The 12,402-nt window shown below is 57.0% G+C and overlaps 1 protein-coding gene across 1 annotated transcript in view; it reads left to right on the top strand.

Annotated features, from left to right (window-relative positions):
* VAV2 (vav guanine nucleotide exchange factor 2) overlaps nucleotides 1-6,650 on the top strand; it is a 119,568-nt gene extending 112,918 nt beyond the window's left edge. The window contains exons 27-28 of the mRNA XM_029921025.1: nucleotides 150-922; nucleotides 4,526-6,650. Coding sequence (XP_029776885.1) covers nucleotides 150-922; nucleotides 4,526-4,573 — 821 coding nt within the window. The 3' untranslated portion in view covers nucleotides 4,574-6,650. The remainder of the gene's footprint in view (nucleotides 1-149; nucleotides 923-4,525) is intronic.
* Nucleotides 6,651-12,402: the final 5,752 nt, after the last annotated feature.

Here is a 12,402-nt window from a genome sequence, read left to right as displayed (position 1 = left end):
GGTGTCCGCAGCGGCCCGTAGCCCGGCATAGGGCGGGACCGAGGGCACAGGACGGGGAAGGGCCGGCTCGGCCGGCGGGACCAGGACTGGGGACGCCACCCCCCTCGCTGCCGTCCTGTCGCACGCTCACCCCGACGGCTGCTCCCCAGCGTGTGAGCCACTGTCCCTCTCGCTCGCTGAGAGCTTGCCTCTGGTAGCGGCGGACAGCCGGGGGCCCACCCCCGGGGTGGCGGTGGGAACACACCGGTCGGGCCCCACTGGGCGGGTCCTGGAGGGAGGGGGGCCGGGCCTTGGTTGGGCTCGACTGCTTGGCCTTCTGCCGCCAGAGCCCTCTCCGTGTGCCCTCTCCACCACGGCCACCTGCCCACCGGGACTCCTGGGTCCCCCGCTGGGTGGGTCTGGCCCAGGCGCTCCCTCAGCATGCAGGCCGGGTCGGCTGAGTGACCACGAGCCAGGTGACTCTCATGCACTGGGCAGGCGGGGGTGGGGCCCAGGGAGTTGTGGTGGTCGGCGCCCCAGCGCCCCCTCTGAGCCTGCGATCACACTTGCTGGTTGTGACCCAGTGTGGGTGGCGACCGCTCTGGGTGCCTTCACGGGAGGGTCGCATGGGCCACGGGCTGCAGGTCTGGGGGGACCAGAGAGGAGTCTGTTCCCTCAGAGCCCGTGTGCTGGACGGCCCTCCTCTCTGGCACAGGGCCAGCCCGCAGGAGGGCCAGGCCTGCCGCCCACCCCCGCCGGCTGCGTGACCCCGTCCGTCTCCCCGACAGTGTTCACACCGCGTGTCATCGGCACGGCCGTGGCCAGGTACAGCTTTGCTGCCCGGGACATGCGTGAGCTCTCGCTGCGGGAAGGCGACCTGGTGAAGATCTACAGCCGCATCGGCGGGGACCAGGGCTGGTGGAAGGGCGAGGCCAACGGACGGGTGAGCCGCTCGGCCCGGGCGGGGGGTGGGCAGGCCGGCCCCGTGAGCCCAGCCCCGAGCTCCCCGGGCCTGTGTGACCCTGCATCCGCACTCGGTCCCGCTCTGCGGTCCTTTGTGGCGGCAGCAGGGTCATGCGTTTTGCACACACGCTCCACGTGACCTGCACGTGCCCAAGCTGCTCTTGCAGGCGGAGAGGCCGCGGGACGACAGGAGGGCCCAGGTGTCCCCACTGCCTGTCTTCCACCCTGGGCACATGGGAAGGGGCACACCGTGCTCCCACCCACTCTGCCTGCCCCTTCATGCTCTTCCTAAGGACTCTCTCTTCCCTGTCCACCCATGACCTTGGAGCACTCCGTGGCCCCTCATCCCTGCAGCCTGTATGGACCCCCGGCTTCGACAGGGTTTGCCAGCATTCACCCAGCAGGCACGGAGCTGGTGTGGGCGGCCGCCCACAGGCAGGCACACTGGGCTGTGCAGGGTCTCCTGCCCTGGCTCCTGTTGCTCGCCGTTCCGTTGCCAGGTGGCGGGAGCTGGTCTGCCTTCACCTAGCATGTTGTCTGCCCCTCAGAGGCCTCGGGTCAGATCCGTTTTCCACCCGGCAGCCCCTTGGAAGTGTGAGGCCACCAGGTCCTAGGTGCTGACCTGGAGGGGTGAACCACTAGTTTTCAAAGTGGCCCGTGGGGCACCAGCGTGGGAGGCAGCTGGGGCTGTAATGCAACGAGCACAGACATAGGTCCTCCTCACCCAGCTCATGGGCGTCGTGGGCAAACCAGTTTCCCAGGTGACTCAGAACTGCTGGTGTGGAGTGTTCTCAAATATTCCTGTTGCTTTGACCCTGTTATGAAATGATTCTTTTTGTCTCTGGTAATTCTTCTTGCTTTCAAGTCTACTTTGTCTGCTATTTGAGCAACCCAGCTTTCTGGAGGGGGAGTTAATGTTTTACTTGGCAGACTTCACTCTCTCTTGCTTTACTTTTGACTTTCCCGTATTCCTAAATTCAAGGTAGAAGTAACATGAGACATTATCTTAAACAGATTTCTTAAAGCCAGTCTGATTTGTTAGTCTCTGCCTTTTAATAAGTGCATTAGCCCATTTACATTTATTGTAATTACTGAGCTAAGATTTAAATCCATCACCTGTCTATTTTGTTTGTCATATCCATTTCTTCTTCTTCTTCCTCCTCCTCCTTCTTCTTCCCCTTCTCTTCCTTCTTCTCCTTCTTTCTTCTTTCTCCTCCTCCTCCTCCTCTTTCTTTTTTTCTATTCCACTTCCTGCTTGCTTGGTTGGCTTGTGAGTTACACATTCTTTTCCTTTACTTAAGTGGTTACTTAGGGATCACAGCATGCACTCTGACTTCTGAGAGAGTTTTAAATCAGAACTTTTAGCGCTTCCCACATAATGCGAGGACTCACAGCTCTGGCTGTGCTCATGGCCGTCCGAAACTTGGTGCAGGTGCTGTTATGTATCTTAATTCTACATGTGCTTTAGTCCCCATAAGACATTGTTTTTGTTTTAAGCAGGTAGTGTTCGTTTAGAACTCCTACCTGTTTACCTTTCCCAGGCTCCCCATTCTTTCCTGCTTTGTTGTGTTTCCACCCAAAAGCATGTTCCTGCTGCCTGAAATTCCTTCTTCTAAGTATGTGTTCTAGTGTGAGTGCGCTACTGATAAATTCCCAGTTTTCGTGGAATCTGAACACCTCTTTGTTTCACTCCCTTTTTTTCAAAGCTCTCAGTAGGAAATGTTTACAAGTTGTTTTTTCTTAATGTTTATTTATTTTAGAGAGCAGGGAGGGACACAGGGAGAGGGATAGAAAGAGAGAGGGAGGGAAGGAGAGAGAGAGAGAATCCCAAGCAGGCTCCATGGTATCAGCGCAGAGCCTGATGTGAGGCTCAAACTCATGAACTGCAAGATCATGACCAGAGCTTAACTGACTGAGCCACCCAGGCGCCCCTCTAATTTGTTTGGATACAGTTTTAAGCTTAGAGAAAAGTTGCTGTAGTTCTTTGTTCCCAGATTTACCAATTAAGAGTCGTTCGTGTATTTATCCCTCATCTTCTCCTTCCCTCTCTGCTTGTTCTCCTCTTAACCATTCAATATTTTCTTCATGATGAGGTTGAGGTCATGTGTCTTTGGTGGGAACGTAACGTGGGTTCTGTGTCCTTTGCAGTACCGTAGTGTCCCCTCCAGGGGTGGATGAGGTCAGTTTGCCCATTGTTGTGACGTTAATTCTGATTCCGTGGTTAAAGCGGTTTTCTGTTGAGTTTCTCCGCCATGAAGTTACCGTAATTCACTAGTAACTTGTAGGGTAATACTTTGAGATCGGGCAAATACCCTGCTCCCCATCAAACTTTCACCTCCTAGTTTTATCATTTATTGATGAATCTTATCAGTTATTTCCATCATGGTTGAAAACCAGTGGTTTTCTGGCCGTTCTCTCTTACACCCATCGAGGGGCAGACTGTGGTAAGGAGCAGTTTTCCCTTCTCTGGGTCCGTGGCCCAGGGGCTCAGTCAGACCTCCAGTGAGACCTGCTCCCTTTTTTGGGGAACCGTGTTCTCCAGGGCGTACGTGTGAGGCCAGCCGGGTTGTACCCTGGCACTTTGGTGACATCCATCCATTGTCCCCAGTTCCACCATTTCTGTGAAGAATCAGCCAACTTCCCAGTGTTGCTTCTTTGCAGGGAATGTGCCCATTACTCCCCAGTGGGTTACGTACAAGAGAAAGAAAGAAAAGTCTGGTTTTCGTCAGTTTTACTGTCATATGCCCGGGTGGGCTTTCTCTTCATTCGCTGCTGGAGTTTGTGGAGATTCTTGGCTTGAGGCTCCTCAGTGTTCTTGGACATTTCTTCAGCTCTGGTTTCTCTCTTCTCCCTCTGTGGCTGTAATCACATGGGTGTCCGGTATTTCCATCATGGTCCAGAGTGTTACTTACCTTGTTTCACGAGTTTTCTGCCTATTTGCTTATTTCACATCTAGCTACTTTCCATTGGCCTGTCTTCCAGTCCACCAGGGCTCCCTTCCACTGTGTCTAATCTGAATCCTCGTGAGTTTTTAATTTCAGTCATATTTCCCAGTTCTTTGATGTCAATTTTATCTCTGATTTCAGTTCACGGGTGAGGTTTTATGCTCTGTCATCTGTTTTCTCAAACATATTATGTCAGAGTTACTTACATCTCCTGACTGATGACCCTCACACGTGGACGACCTGTAGATTGGTTTCCATTACCTGCATTTTCTCTTAGTTTCTGTCACTGGTTCCCCAATGACTAATGAGCCTGTGTATCAAATGCTGTTGAGGCTTCTCATGATGTTATTTTCCTCCTGGGAGAATTGAATTGTTTTCTGGCCGGCAGGTAGATGGACAGCAGGTCATTGTGAACTGCAGGGGAAGGGGGCTGGAGGGGGCTGGTGCAGTGGGGAGTCCTTCCTACCCTGGGCACACAGTCTTTGCCAGGGCTGCCCCTTGGGGGAAGCCTGGCTTTGAACCCCAGTCTTTTGAAGGATCCTCCATTTCCACGAGCCTCTGCCGGCCCTCACCCCGACCCGTGCGCACCTGTGCAGACCCATGCACACACCCTCCCGTGACCCCACCGTCTTTTTCAGATCGGCTGGTTTCCGTCAACATACGTAGAAGAGGAGGGCATCCAGTGACCACGGCGACGTGGACGGGACTCGTGGGTTTTCTTGGAAGAGTCCAGCTCTGCAGTCTGTCTCCAGCTCTGTGACTCAGAGGGGACATGCCCGCCGACCTTCCGGTCCTCAGCAGCCCGTGGGGATGGGAGAGTGTTCAGAGCCCTACGTGGGAACCGGCCCCGGCAGCCTGCTCTTGGCGGCCTGTCCTGGGTGCACTGCTTGTACATAGAGTGGGGCTGGGCCGCCCCGTCGTGACGGCCGCCCCCAGGGCGCCGAGGGGAGGGAGCCCGGGGCGCCCTGAGCCAGGATCTGGGCGGCAGCGAAGGCCTCCCTTGGCCCCGGGCCCGTTGAGACCGCATCGGGGAGCCAAGGTCTGCACGGCGGTGCTCGCCCAGGAAGGACCGGGACGGCAGAGGGGACCCCCCCACAACCCCCCTGCTCAGCCCTGGACACTCAGCCTGCCGCTTCCTGCTGCTCGCTCCCAGGGGGGCGGCCTCGGGCCCAGAGGGTCAGACGGGACCAGAGCTGGGCCGTTTGCTGCAGCCCCTGCTCCGCCCCGGCTGTGCTCAGGTGCAGGGGAAGAGCATTGCCCTCCTCACGGCCCTGCCCACGGTGTGCAGGCGCCGCCCCGGGGCCGGGGGGCCCCTCTCAGGAGGGAGCCTGAGCCGACAACAAGGGGCCGAGCCTCCTCCCCGTCAACGGTACTGCCCCTGCCCCCAGTCCGTCCTGCTGTCAGGTGGAATCACCGTTTGTAAACCCTGATGGGGGTGAGACGGAAACAGAGTTTCCCCCTCGCTCCGTCCCTGCTGCTCGCACTCGTGTCCAGAAGGAGGCCCCCCCGGGTCTCCCGTGCCGAGCGGGGTGGCCCCAGAGGGCCCTCGCAAGTCTTCCTCCCACAGCCCGTGAACTTGGCCTGAGGCCAGCCAGAAATAAGTGCTCTTGGGGGTGGCCCTACCCCCTGAACTCCCCCCTCCTGACTCCTCCTGGCCTTTGACCTCCGGCTATCCTGCCCAGACCCTTTTTCTCAGCCTGGACGTTGCGTGAGACCCAGGGGCACCGTGTCCCCTCGAGCTCCGTGCCAAAGCTGCCGGTGAGACCTGGGCTGTGTGCGCCCCTGCCCCCTGCAGAGCTGCAGGGGCCGGGGCCCAGGCAAGGCCGCACGCAGGGCAGGCTACCCCTGCGGCAGGGGGGCGGGGTGCCCGTTGGCACTCTGCACCCCGGGCTTCCTCTGCAGTCAGCCGTGTGGTCTCCGGGCTCGGCTCACAGGCACAGTGTCCGGCCCGGGGAGCAGGCGGGGAGCGGTCGGGGGTCCGGGGTCAGGGAAGAGCGTGGGTGGTCCCAGAGGCTTGAGATGCGAGTGTGAACAGGATCGTGTTTGGGGGCAGAGGGGCGAGAGGAGGGATGCGGAGAGTTGGCCTCGGAGAGAGCAGCCGCGTCCCCACCGGCAGGGCGCACCCGGCACTTTGCACGCAGCCCTCGCTCCCGCGCCGGCCTCGAGCCTGGGGTGGGGGTGGCAGAAGCCAGCGGCCCTTTCGTGTTTACTGTTGTCAGAAAGGTTCCGTTTTTGTTGTGTTGTTTTGTTTTTGGTTTGGCTTGTTTGTTTTTTAAGGGAAAAAACTAATTATTTCATCCAAAGCTCCCGCTGTGTGTCTGTGAATCGTGAGGAAGGTGTTTTCTAAGAGCAGGAGAGCCAGGTGTGTGTGAGGTCATCTGAAGCAAGACGGCGACGGCGGAGGACACTGAGAAAACATAATGCAGAACGCTGGCTTTTGTGAATGTTTTGTTTTTCGTTTGTTTGGAAACATGGTTGACTTGGTTTGGGTTGGGTTGGGTGTGCGCTGCATGAACCCGGAGGGCGGCGGGCCGGGCGCTGGGCAGCAGGGTGGGGGTTCATAGGACGCCCTCCGGAGGGACTTTGGACCTGGGGCCTGACGGTAGCTGTGCGCACTTAGGAGCCTGGTGCATGCGGGTCAGGGGCCTGGGGGTCCCACCGCCGGGGCCGACCCCCAGGGGGGCGCAAACTGTACATTTGCCAATAGGTTTTTTCCAGACCACGGTTTTTACTGCAAATAAACCTAGGTTCTTTTCTGCGGGAGTGGCTGGCCTTTCATGCCAGGGAGGAGGGAGTGGCCGGGCCCCTCCTCCGCGTGGGCGGAGTCTGCCCCCCCCCCCCCCCCCGACTCTGTCGGCCTAGGGTGCCGGGGCCTGGGTCAGGGCAAGGCCCAGGGATGGCCGAGGCTGTGGGGCTGGAGGAGACCCTGACGCCGGCGCCCCTGCCCAGGCGCCTCCCCGGCCGACCCCGTGCCCCACTGCCTCCTCCTCGGCCAGGCCATCGGAGGCGGTCTTCTGGTTTGGGCGGGACCCAACCCCAGGCCTGCGTCTGGCCACGCCCTTCAGGTCTCGAGCCAGTTTCTTTATATGTACATGTTGGAGATAAAAAATTATAATATTCTCTCCAAAGAGTGGGTCTGCAGCCCGTGATAGAGAAAATCAGAATAGTTAGGGAGAGGCTTATTTCTCCCTTATGGAGAAGTAGGTAGTCCCAGGACGGCTTGGCGCCCTCTCCCCCAACCCGGGCTCCTCCCTCCCCCCCGCCCCCAGCCTGTGCTTCCATCCTCACCGTGGCCTTACGGTCCACAGTGGCTGCTGGAGCTCCTGCCATCGAGGCCATAGGCAGAGGCAGATGTGGGCACAGTGCTTCCCCTCCCCCTCCTTACCCCGAGCTGAGGCACGTGGCCACTCCTGGCCACGGTGGAGGCTGGAGACCTACTGCAGGACTTGAGCCGGGCACGTGGCCACCCTGGAGAGGGTTGGGGTCCTGTTACTGAGGAGAGAGGAGCATGGCAGACGGGGTGGTGACCAGCCTGGGACCCACCTCACGGTTGTGAGGACCAAGTAAGACTTGGAGTCCGGTACACAGCAGGTGCTCAGATTCTGTTGCGAACCGGGAGGTGAGTGCAGGTGCTTGGGGTGACAGAAATGGAGGGTTGGAGCCCACCCACCCCTGGTCTCTGGGACCCAGAGCCCTTGAGTCTGGCTCACTGTGAGGCCTCTGAGAACCCGACGGGAGGCCCGCCTTTTCCGGAGCAGCCCCTCTGGATGAACGTGTCAGGCCCAAGGCCCTGTGAGGCCGGTTGTCCCGACCCCGCCTCCCGCGAGAGGCAGCTGCGGTTCTGAGTTCTCACACACACGTGGGGGACGGGCAGGCACGGACGCTCCCTCACAGCCCTTGGGCCCGTGGTCCCCGGCTGCCCCCCTAGCAGGGCCAAGCAAGCTGGCCCAGACCAGGAAGCAGGGAGCTCCAGCCGCATGAGGGGAAGTGCAGGGGGACTTGGGGACGCCAGGAGCTGGGGGCTTCAAGGGAGGGCCTCAGAGCACCTGTTGTGGAGTCCAGACCCGGGAAGAGTGGGCAGCCCCAGGCCTGCTTAAGGGTCCGCCTGTGGATGGGCTGGGGGCCCTGCGGGAGGAGGAGCCTGTCTGCCTGAGGTCACCCCGGGATGTGGGAGAGCAGATGGGAGCCGCCCACTCCTGGTCAGAGGGCATGCTGCCCCCAGGGCTCTTCCGGGCACATGGGCATCGTGTCCCTTCATTCTGACAGTGTGGACTCTCCTGGGTAGGGCTGCCTCAGAGGCCGCCATGTGGAGTTTTAGAAAAGCTCCCTGGGCCAGAGGTGGGAATCGCCCCCCTACAAAACACAAGAGAATGCAGACTGAGCTGGGAACGGGGCGGCCTGCTCCAGAAGGGAGAGACACAAAACCAGAGCAGATACTGGGCGCCAGTGCCAGGGCAGGCGCTAGGATCTCAAGCCTCTGGGGTTGAGACCAGGGATTCCAGCGCTCAAGACGCCGACCCCAGGACCTGGGAGGCCAGGAGCGGGAACTGCTCTCCTGCATAAAGCCGGGCATCTCAAGGAGCACCCCTGTGGTGAAAAGGAAATTAACACATGTGGTTAAACCAAAACCACCAAACAGGACAAAGGCTCCCATCAGTTTGTTAACTTTCCAGAAGTAAAAGAAGGGAAAGGCATTGGTTTGCCTCAGGACAAAATAACCCAGAGTAGCTAACCCTGGACTTCGAAGATAAAGATAGAAATTCACCGTGTAGTCGAGTTAAAAGTTAATGCCATACCAAATAGATGTTAAAGCAAACCGAACAAAAAAAGGCATCACCAGAGTTTTAAAAGGCTTATTACACAAGGATAAAACTCATTGATTAGAAACACGTGACCGTTTTAAACTGGTATGCTCTCTATAACTGGGGAATTCATAAGGCAAAATTGACGGAAGAACAGAAAGAGGGAGACAAACCCACCATTATAGATGGGAAGCGTTAACATAACTTTCTCTCTCTCTCTGTGTAACTGAAAAGTGAAGCAGACACTGAAAGCAAGAAAAGTAAGGATAGAGAGTGAAATAACAATTAGCTACTGCGTATGCAGGACGTGGCGGCTTCTTGGATAGACACGGCATCTCCACGAAGATTTCCCTCCTACTGGCCCATAAAGCAGATCTCAAAGAATTTCAAATTATCTTAGAGACTAGTTTCTCTCCCCACAATGAGTGAGGTTAGAAATCAGTAATAAAAAATACACAGGAACCCTCCATGTGTTTACAAATAAACATACTTCAAAATAATTAAAAATCAAGAAGAAAACTATAAAATGTTTCAAATTTATTCCTTTTTTTTTTAATGTTTTTTGTTTATTTTGGATACAGAGAGAGACAGAGCATGAGAGGGGGAGGGTCAGAGAGAGAAGGAGACGCAGAACTGGAAGCAGCTCCAGGCTCTGAGCTAGCTGTCAGCACAGAGCCCGACGCGGGGCTCGAACCCACGAACGTGAGATCTGACCTGAGCCGGAGTCGGAGGCTTAACTGACTGAGCCATCCAGGCGCCCCTCAAATTTATTCTTAAATTTTAGAGGATAAACATATCTGATAGCGCAGCTTGTAGTGCACCACTGAAACTGAACTTGAACGTACGTTGGTGACCTTGACAGCTCATAACACAAACGCAGGGACCTGGAGGTAGGCTTTCCTCAGGGCTGAAACCACACACGGCTTCCTCGGACGAGTTTTACGTCTCTGTGGAGCATGTTCATATTACCTAGTTAAGGTGTAATTTTTCCAAGTAGACAATGACAAAGGTATCGAATGTGCACGAAGTACAGGGTTTTACAATTGTGGCTCTGACTTGTCCCGTGGCTGGAGGAGGGGCGGCGGGCAGGGAGGCCCCGTGATGAGGTTTTACAAAGTTTGTGTGTTAAATGCAGACCGTTGTTCTTCAGTCGTGGTTGCTGTATTTATTTTCCTTAACAATTTCGTTTTGGTCCTTCCCTCGCCCTAGAAAAAGGAAGCCGGCAGGTGCATGTAGGATGTGCAGGGGTTTGCCCCCCGGATTCTCTCTGGACAGCCCTTCCACATCTGACCCCTCCCCTCGTGCACTTGGGGCCGTAACGAGGGGGCTCACAAGACCCCTGCCCCCAGTCCCCTGCCGCTCTCCCCCAGTGCAGGCCTAGGGCGCTTAGTGTTACAGTCTGGCCACCAGTGATGGGCAGCCCAGAAGACGAGATGACTGTTTCTTGCTCACCGAATGTTCTGGGCAGTGACTCACAGGGTCAGGAACCTAGGTCTCTGGGTTTTCTCTTTGGTCCCTGGGGTGTGGCCTCACCTCCTCCCAGACGGGACTTCAGCTCCAGCCTTGGAATCTGCATTCCAGCCAATAGGAAGGAGAAGGAGCAGGAAGGGGCATGGCATCTCTTTAAGGACACCTTCTGGAAGTTTCACTCACCAACTCCCACTGGCCATAACTTGGTCATATGGCCACACGTGGCTGCCAAGGGGGCTGGGAAATGGAGTCTTTATTCCGGGTCTGATTACCAGAGAAAGGAAACGGGAGGCGATGGCAGAGACCGAAGGCCACGAGGGAACTGCGGGCCAAAGACGGGGGCCCGGCCACGGCGTGTCCTGGCGATGGATGTACGGCCTTGGTCCGGGGCAGGTGCGCGAACGCTGAGCTGGACTGTCCAGGTCCAATCCGCTTCAAATCCGAACATACCCTCAGTCCCTCGACTCCCTCACACAAGTGGGCTCCGCCTGCGTCCTGCGGGGGCTGGGCTGCATGCACGTGGGAGGGACAGGAGTTTCTGTTTCAACTGCCCCGTGACATGTTTGCCCTGACGTATTTTTTAAAGGCTTTTTTTTTTAACCTTTATTTTTGAAGGAGAGGGAGAGAGAATGGGGGAGAGGGAGACACAGAATCCGAAGCAGGCTCCAGGCTCTGAGCTGTCAGCACAGCCTGACGTGGGGCTCGAACTCATGGACCACGAGATCATGACCTGAGCCGAAGTTGGACGCTCAACCGACTGAGCCCCCCAGGCGCCCCTGGTTTGATATATTTTCTTGGGAGAAGAAATGCCTTCTGACACCACCGCTAAACCCCAAACCCTAACCAACGTGCTAAGTGTGTGCCTCCATTTTCCTCTGGGGCTAAGGAGCTCAGCAAGTTCAGCAGAAAAGAGACAAATCGTGTTCCAGGAGTGGACACCGCCCACACCCAGCTCTGCCGGCTCTGGGAGAAGCTGTTGTCCCCAGCGGTAGAAGGTCACAGCTCTGTGTCACACTCCAAAGTAGGAATGTGCTGGACACCACTGAGACTTCACGTCACGGGAATAGCAAAAGCAGAGCGATGGGAAAAGATGCACCAGGCAGGCAGGTCAGAGAAAGTGGATGGAACAATATTGGTACCAGGGGCGCCGGGGGCTCCGTCAGTCAGGCGTCCGGCTTCGGCTCAGGTCACGATCTCACGGTTTGTGAGTTTGAGCCCCGCGTCGGGCTCTGTGCTGACAGCTCGGAGCCTGGAGCTGCTGCGGATTCTGTGTCTCCCTCTTTCCCTCTCACCCTCTTCTGTTCACACTTTGTCTTTCTCTCTCTCTCTCTCATAACTGAATAAACATTTTTTAAAAAAATAACAATATTGATATCAGACCAATATTTGCTTTGGGGCACAAACCATCCTTAACGTGTAAGCAGTGGTGTGTCACAAGGCGCCATGCCAGTTTGCGGAGCCTGTCCTGTGTGCCTCTTTCCAACTCTGGGTTCAGCGACTCCCCACTGGCAGCTTGAACTTGGCGCCGGTGGGCGGGTTCACACCAAAGAAGTCAGCTGACGCTCCCCACCCTGAGCGCCAAATGTTAGATACTTAGCAGCACCTCACCGGATAAAGAGGTTCGTTATTTCATCATCAAAAGGGACATTGAAATAAGCTAGAACCATCCTGGAGCTTAATACACTTCCCAACGTAGCCTGAAAATATGTAAAATAAACGCTGGCAGAATTAGGGGGAAACGACCGTCCCACTAGGAGAGGGCGCTCTCATGCTCTTCTCGGAAACTGAGACAAAGCCCATAGCGATCAGGAAGGAAGCTCCCTGCCAGGGGCGCGTTCCGTGAGGGCAGCCCAGGCTGCCGGTCCCAGTGCGGGGGCCGGGGGTGGGGGACCCACCTTCCAGTCTGCCTGCCGGTCCCTCTTGGGGCAATGGTGTCCATCCTGGGGCTGCGTCCCTGGCTCGGGTCCGGCTCTCCCAGGGTGTTGTGCTCACATATGGCCACCAGGTGGCGCTGTTTCTGAAAATATTCAGCCTCTTGGCGCGGGGAGTGGGGTGGGGGGCGCGAGGGGAGAGGAGCGGTGACCCAGCTCCCCTCACCCTTACCCCCGTGAGCTGCTGCCCTCACCAAAGCGCCCAGAGGGCTTTCAGATCCCCGGGCCATGGACAGCACTGCACAGCCCCCTTGCCCTCCGCTCGATGCAGGACCCCCTGTTCCCAGGTGGGGTCCCTGTTTTCAGGCTCTC

This window comes from Suricata suricatta, chromosome 13 (genome assembly GCF_006229205.1).
Source record: "Suricata suricatta isolate VVHF042 chromosome 13, meerkat_22Aug2017_6uvM2_HiC, whole genome shotgun sequence".
Classification (NCBI taxonomy): Eukaryota; Metazoa; Chordata; class Mammalia; order Carnivora; family Herpestidae; genus Suricata; species Suricata suricatta.
The sequence above is the reverse complement of the archived record's forward strand: the minus strand, read 5'-3'. Positions and strand labels throughout refer to the sequence as shown.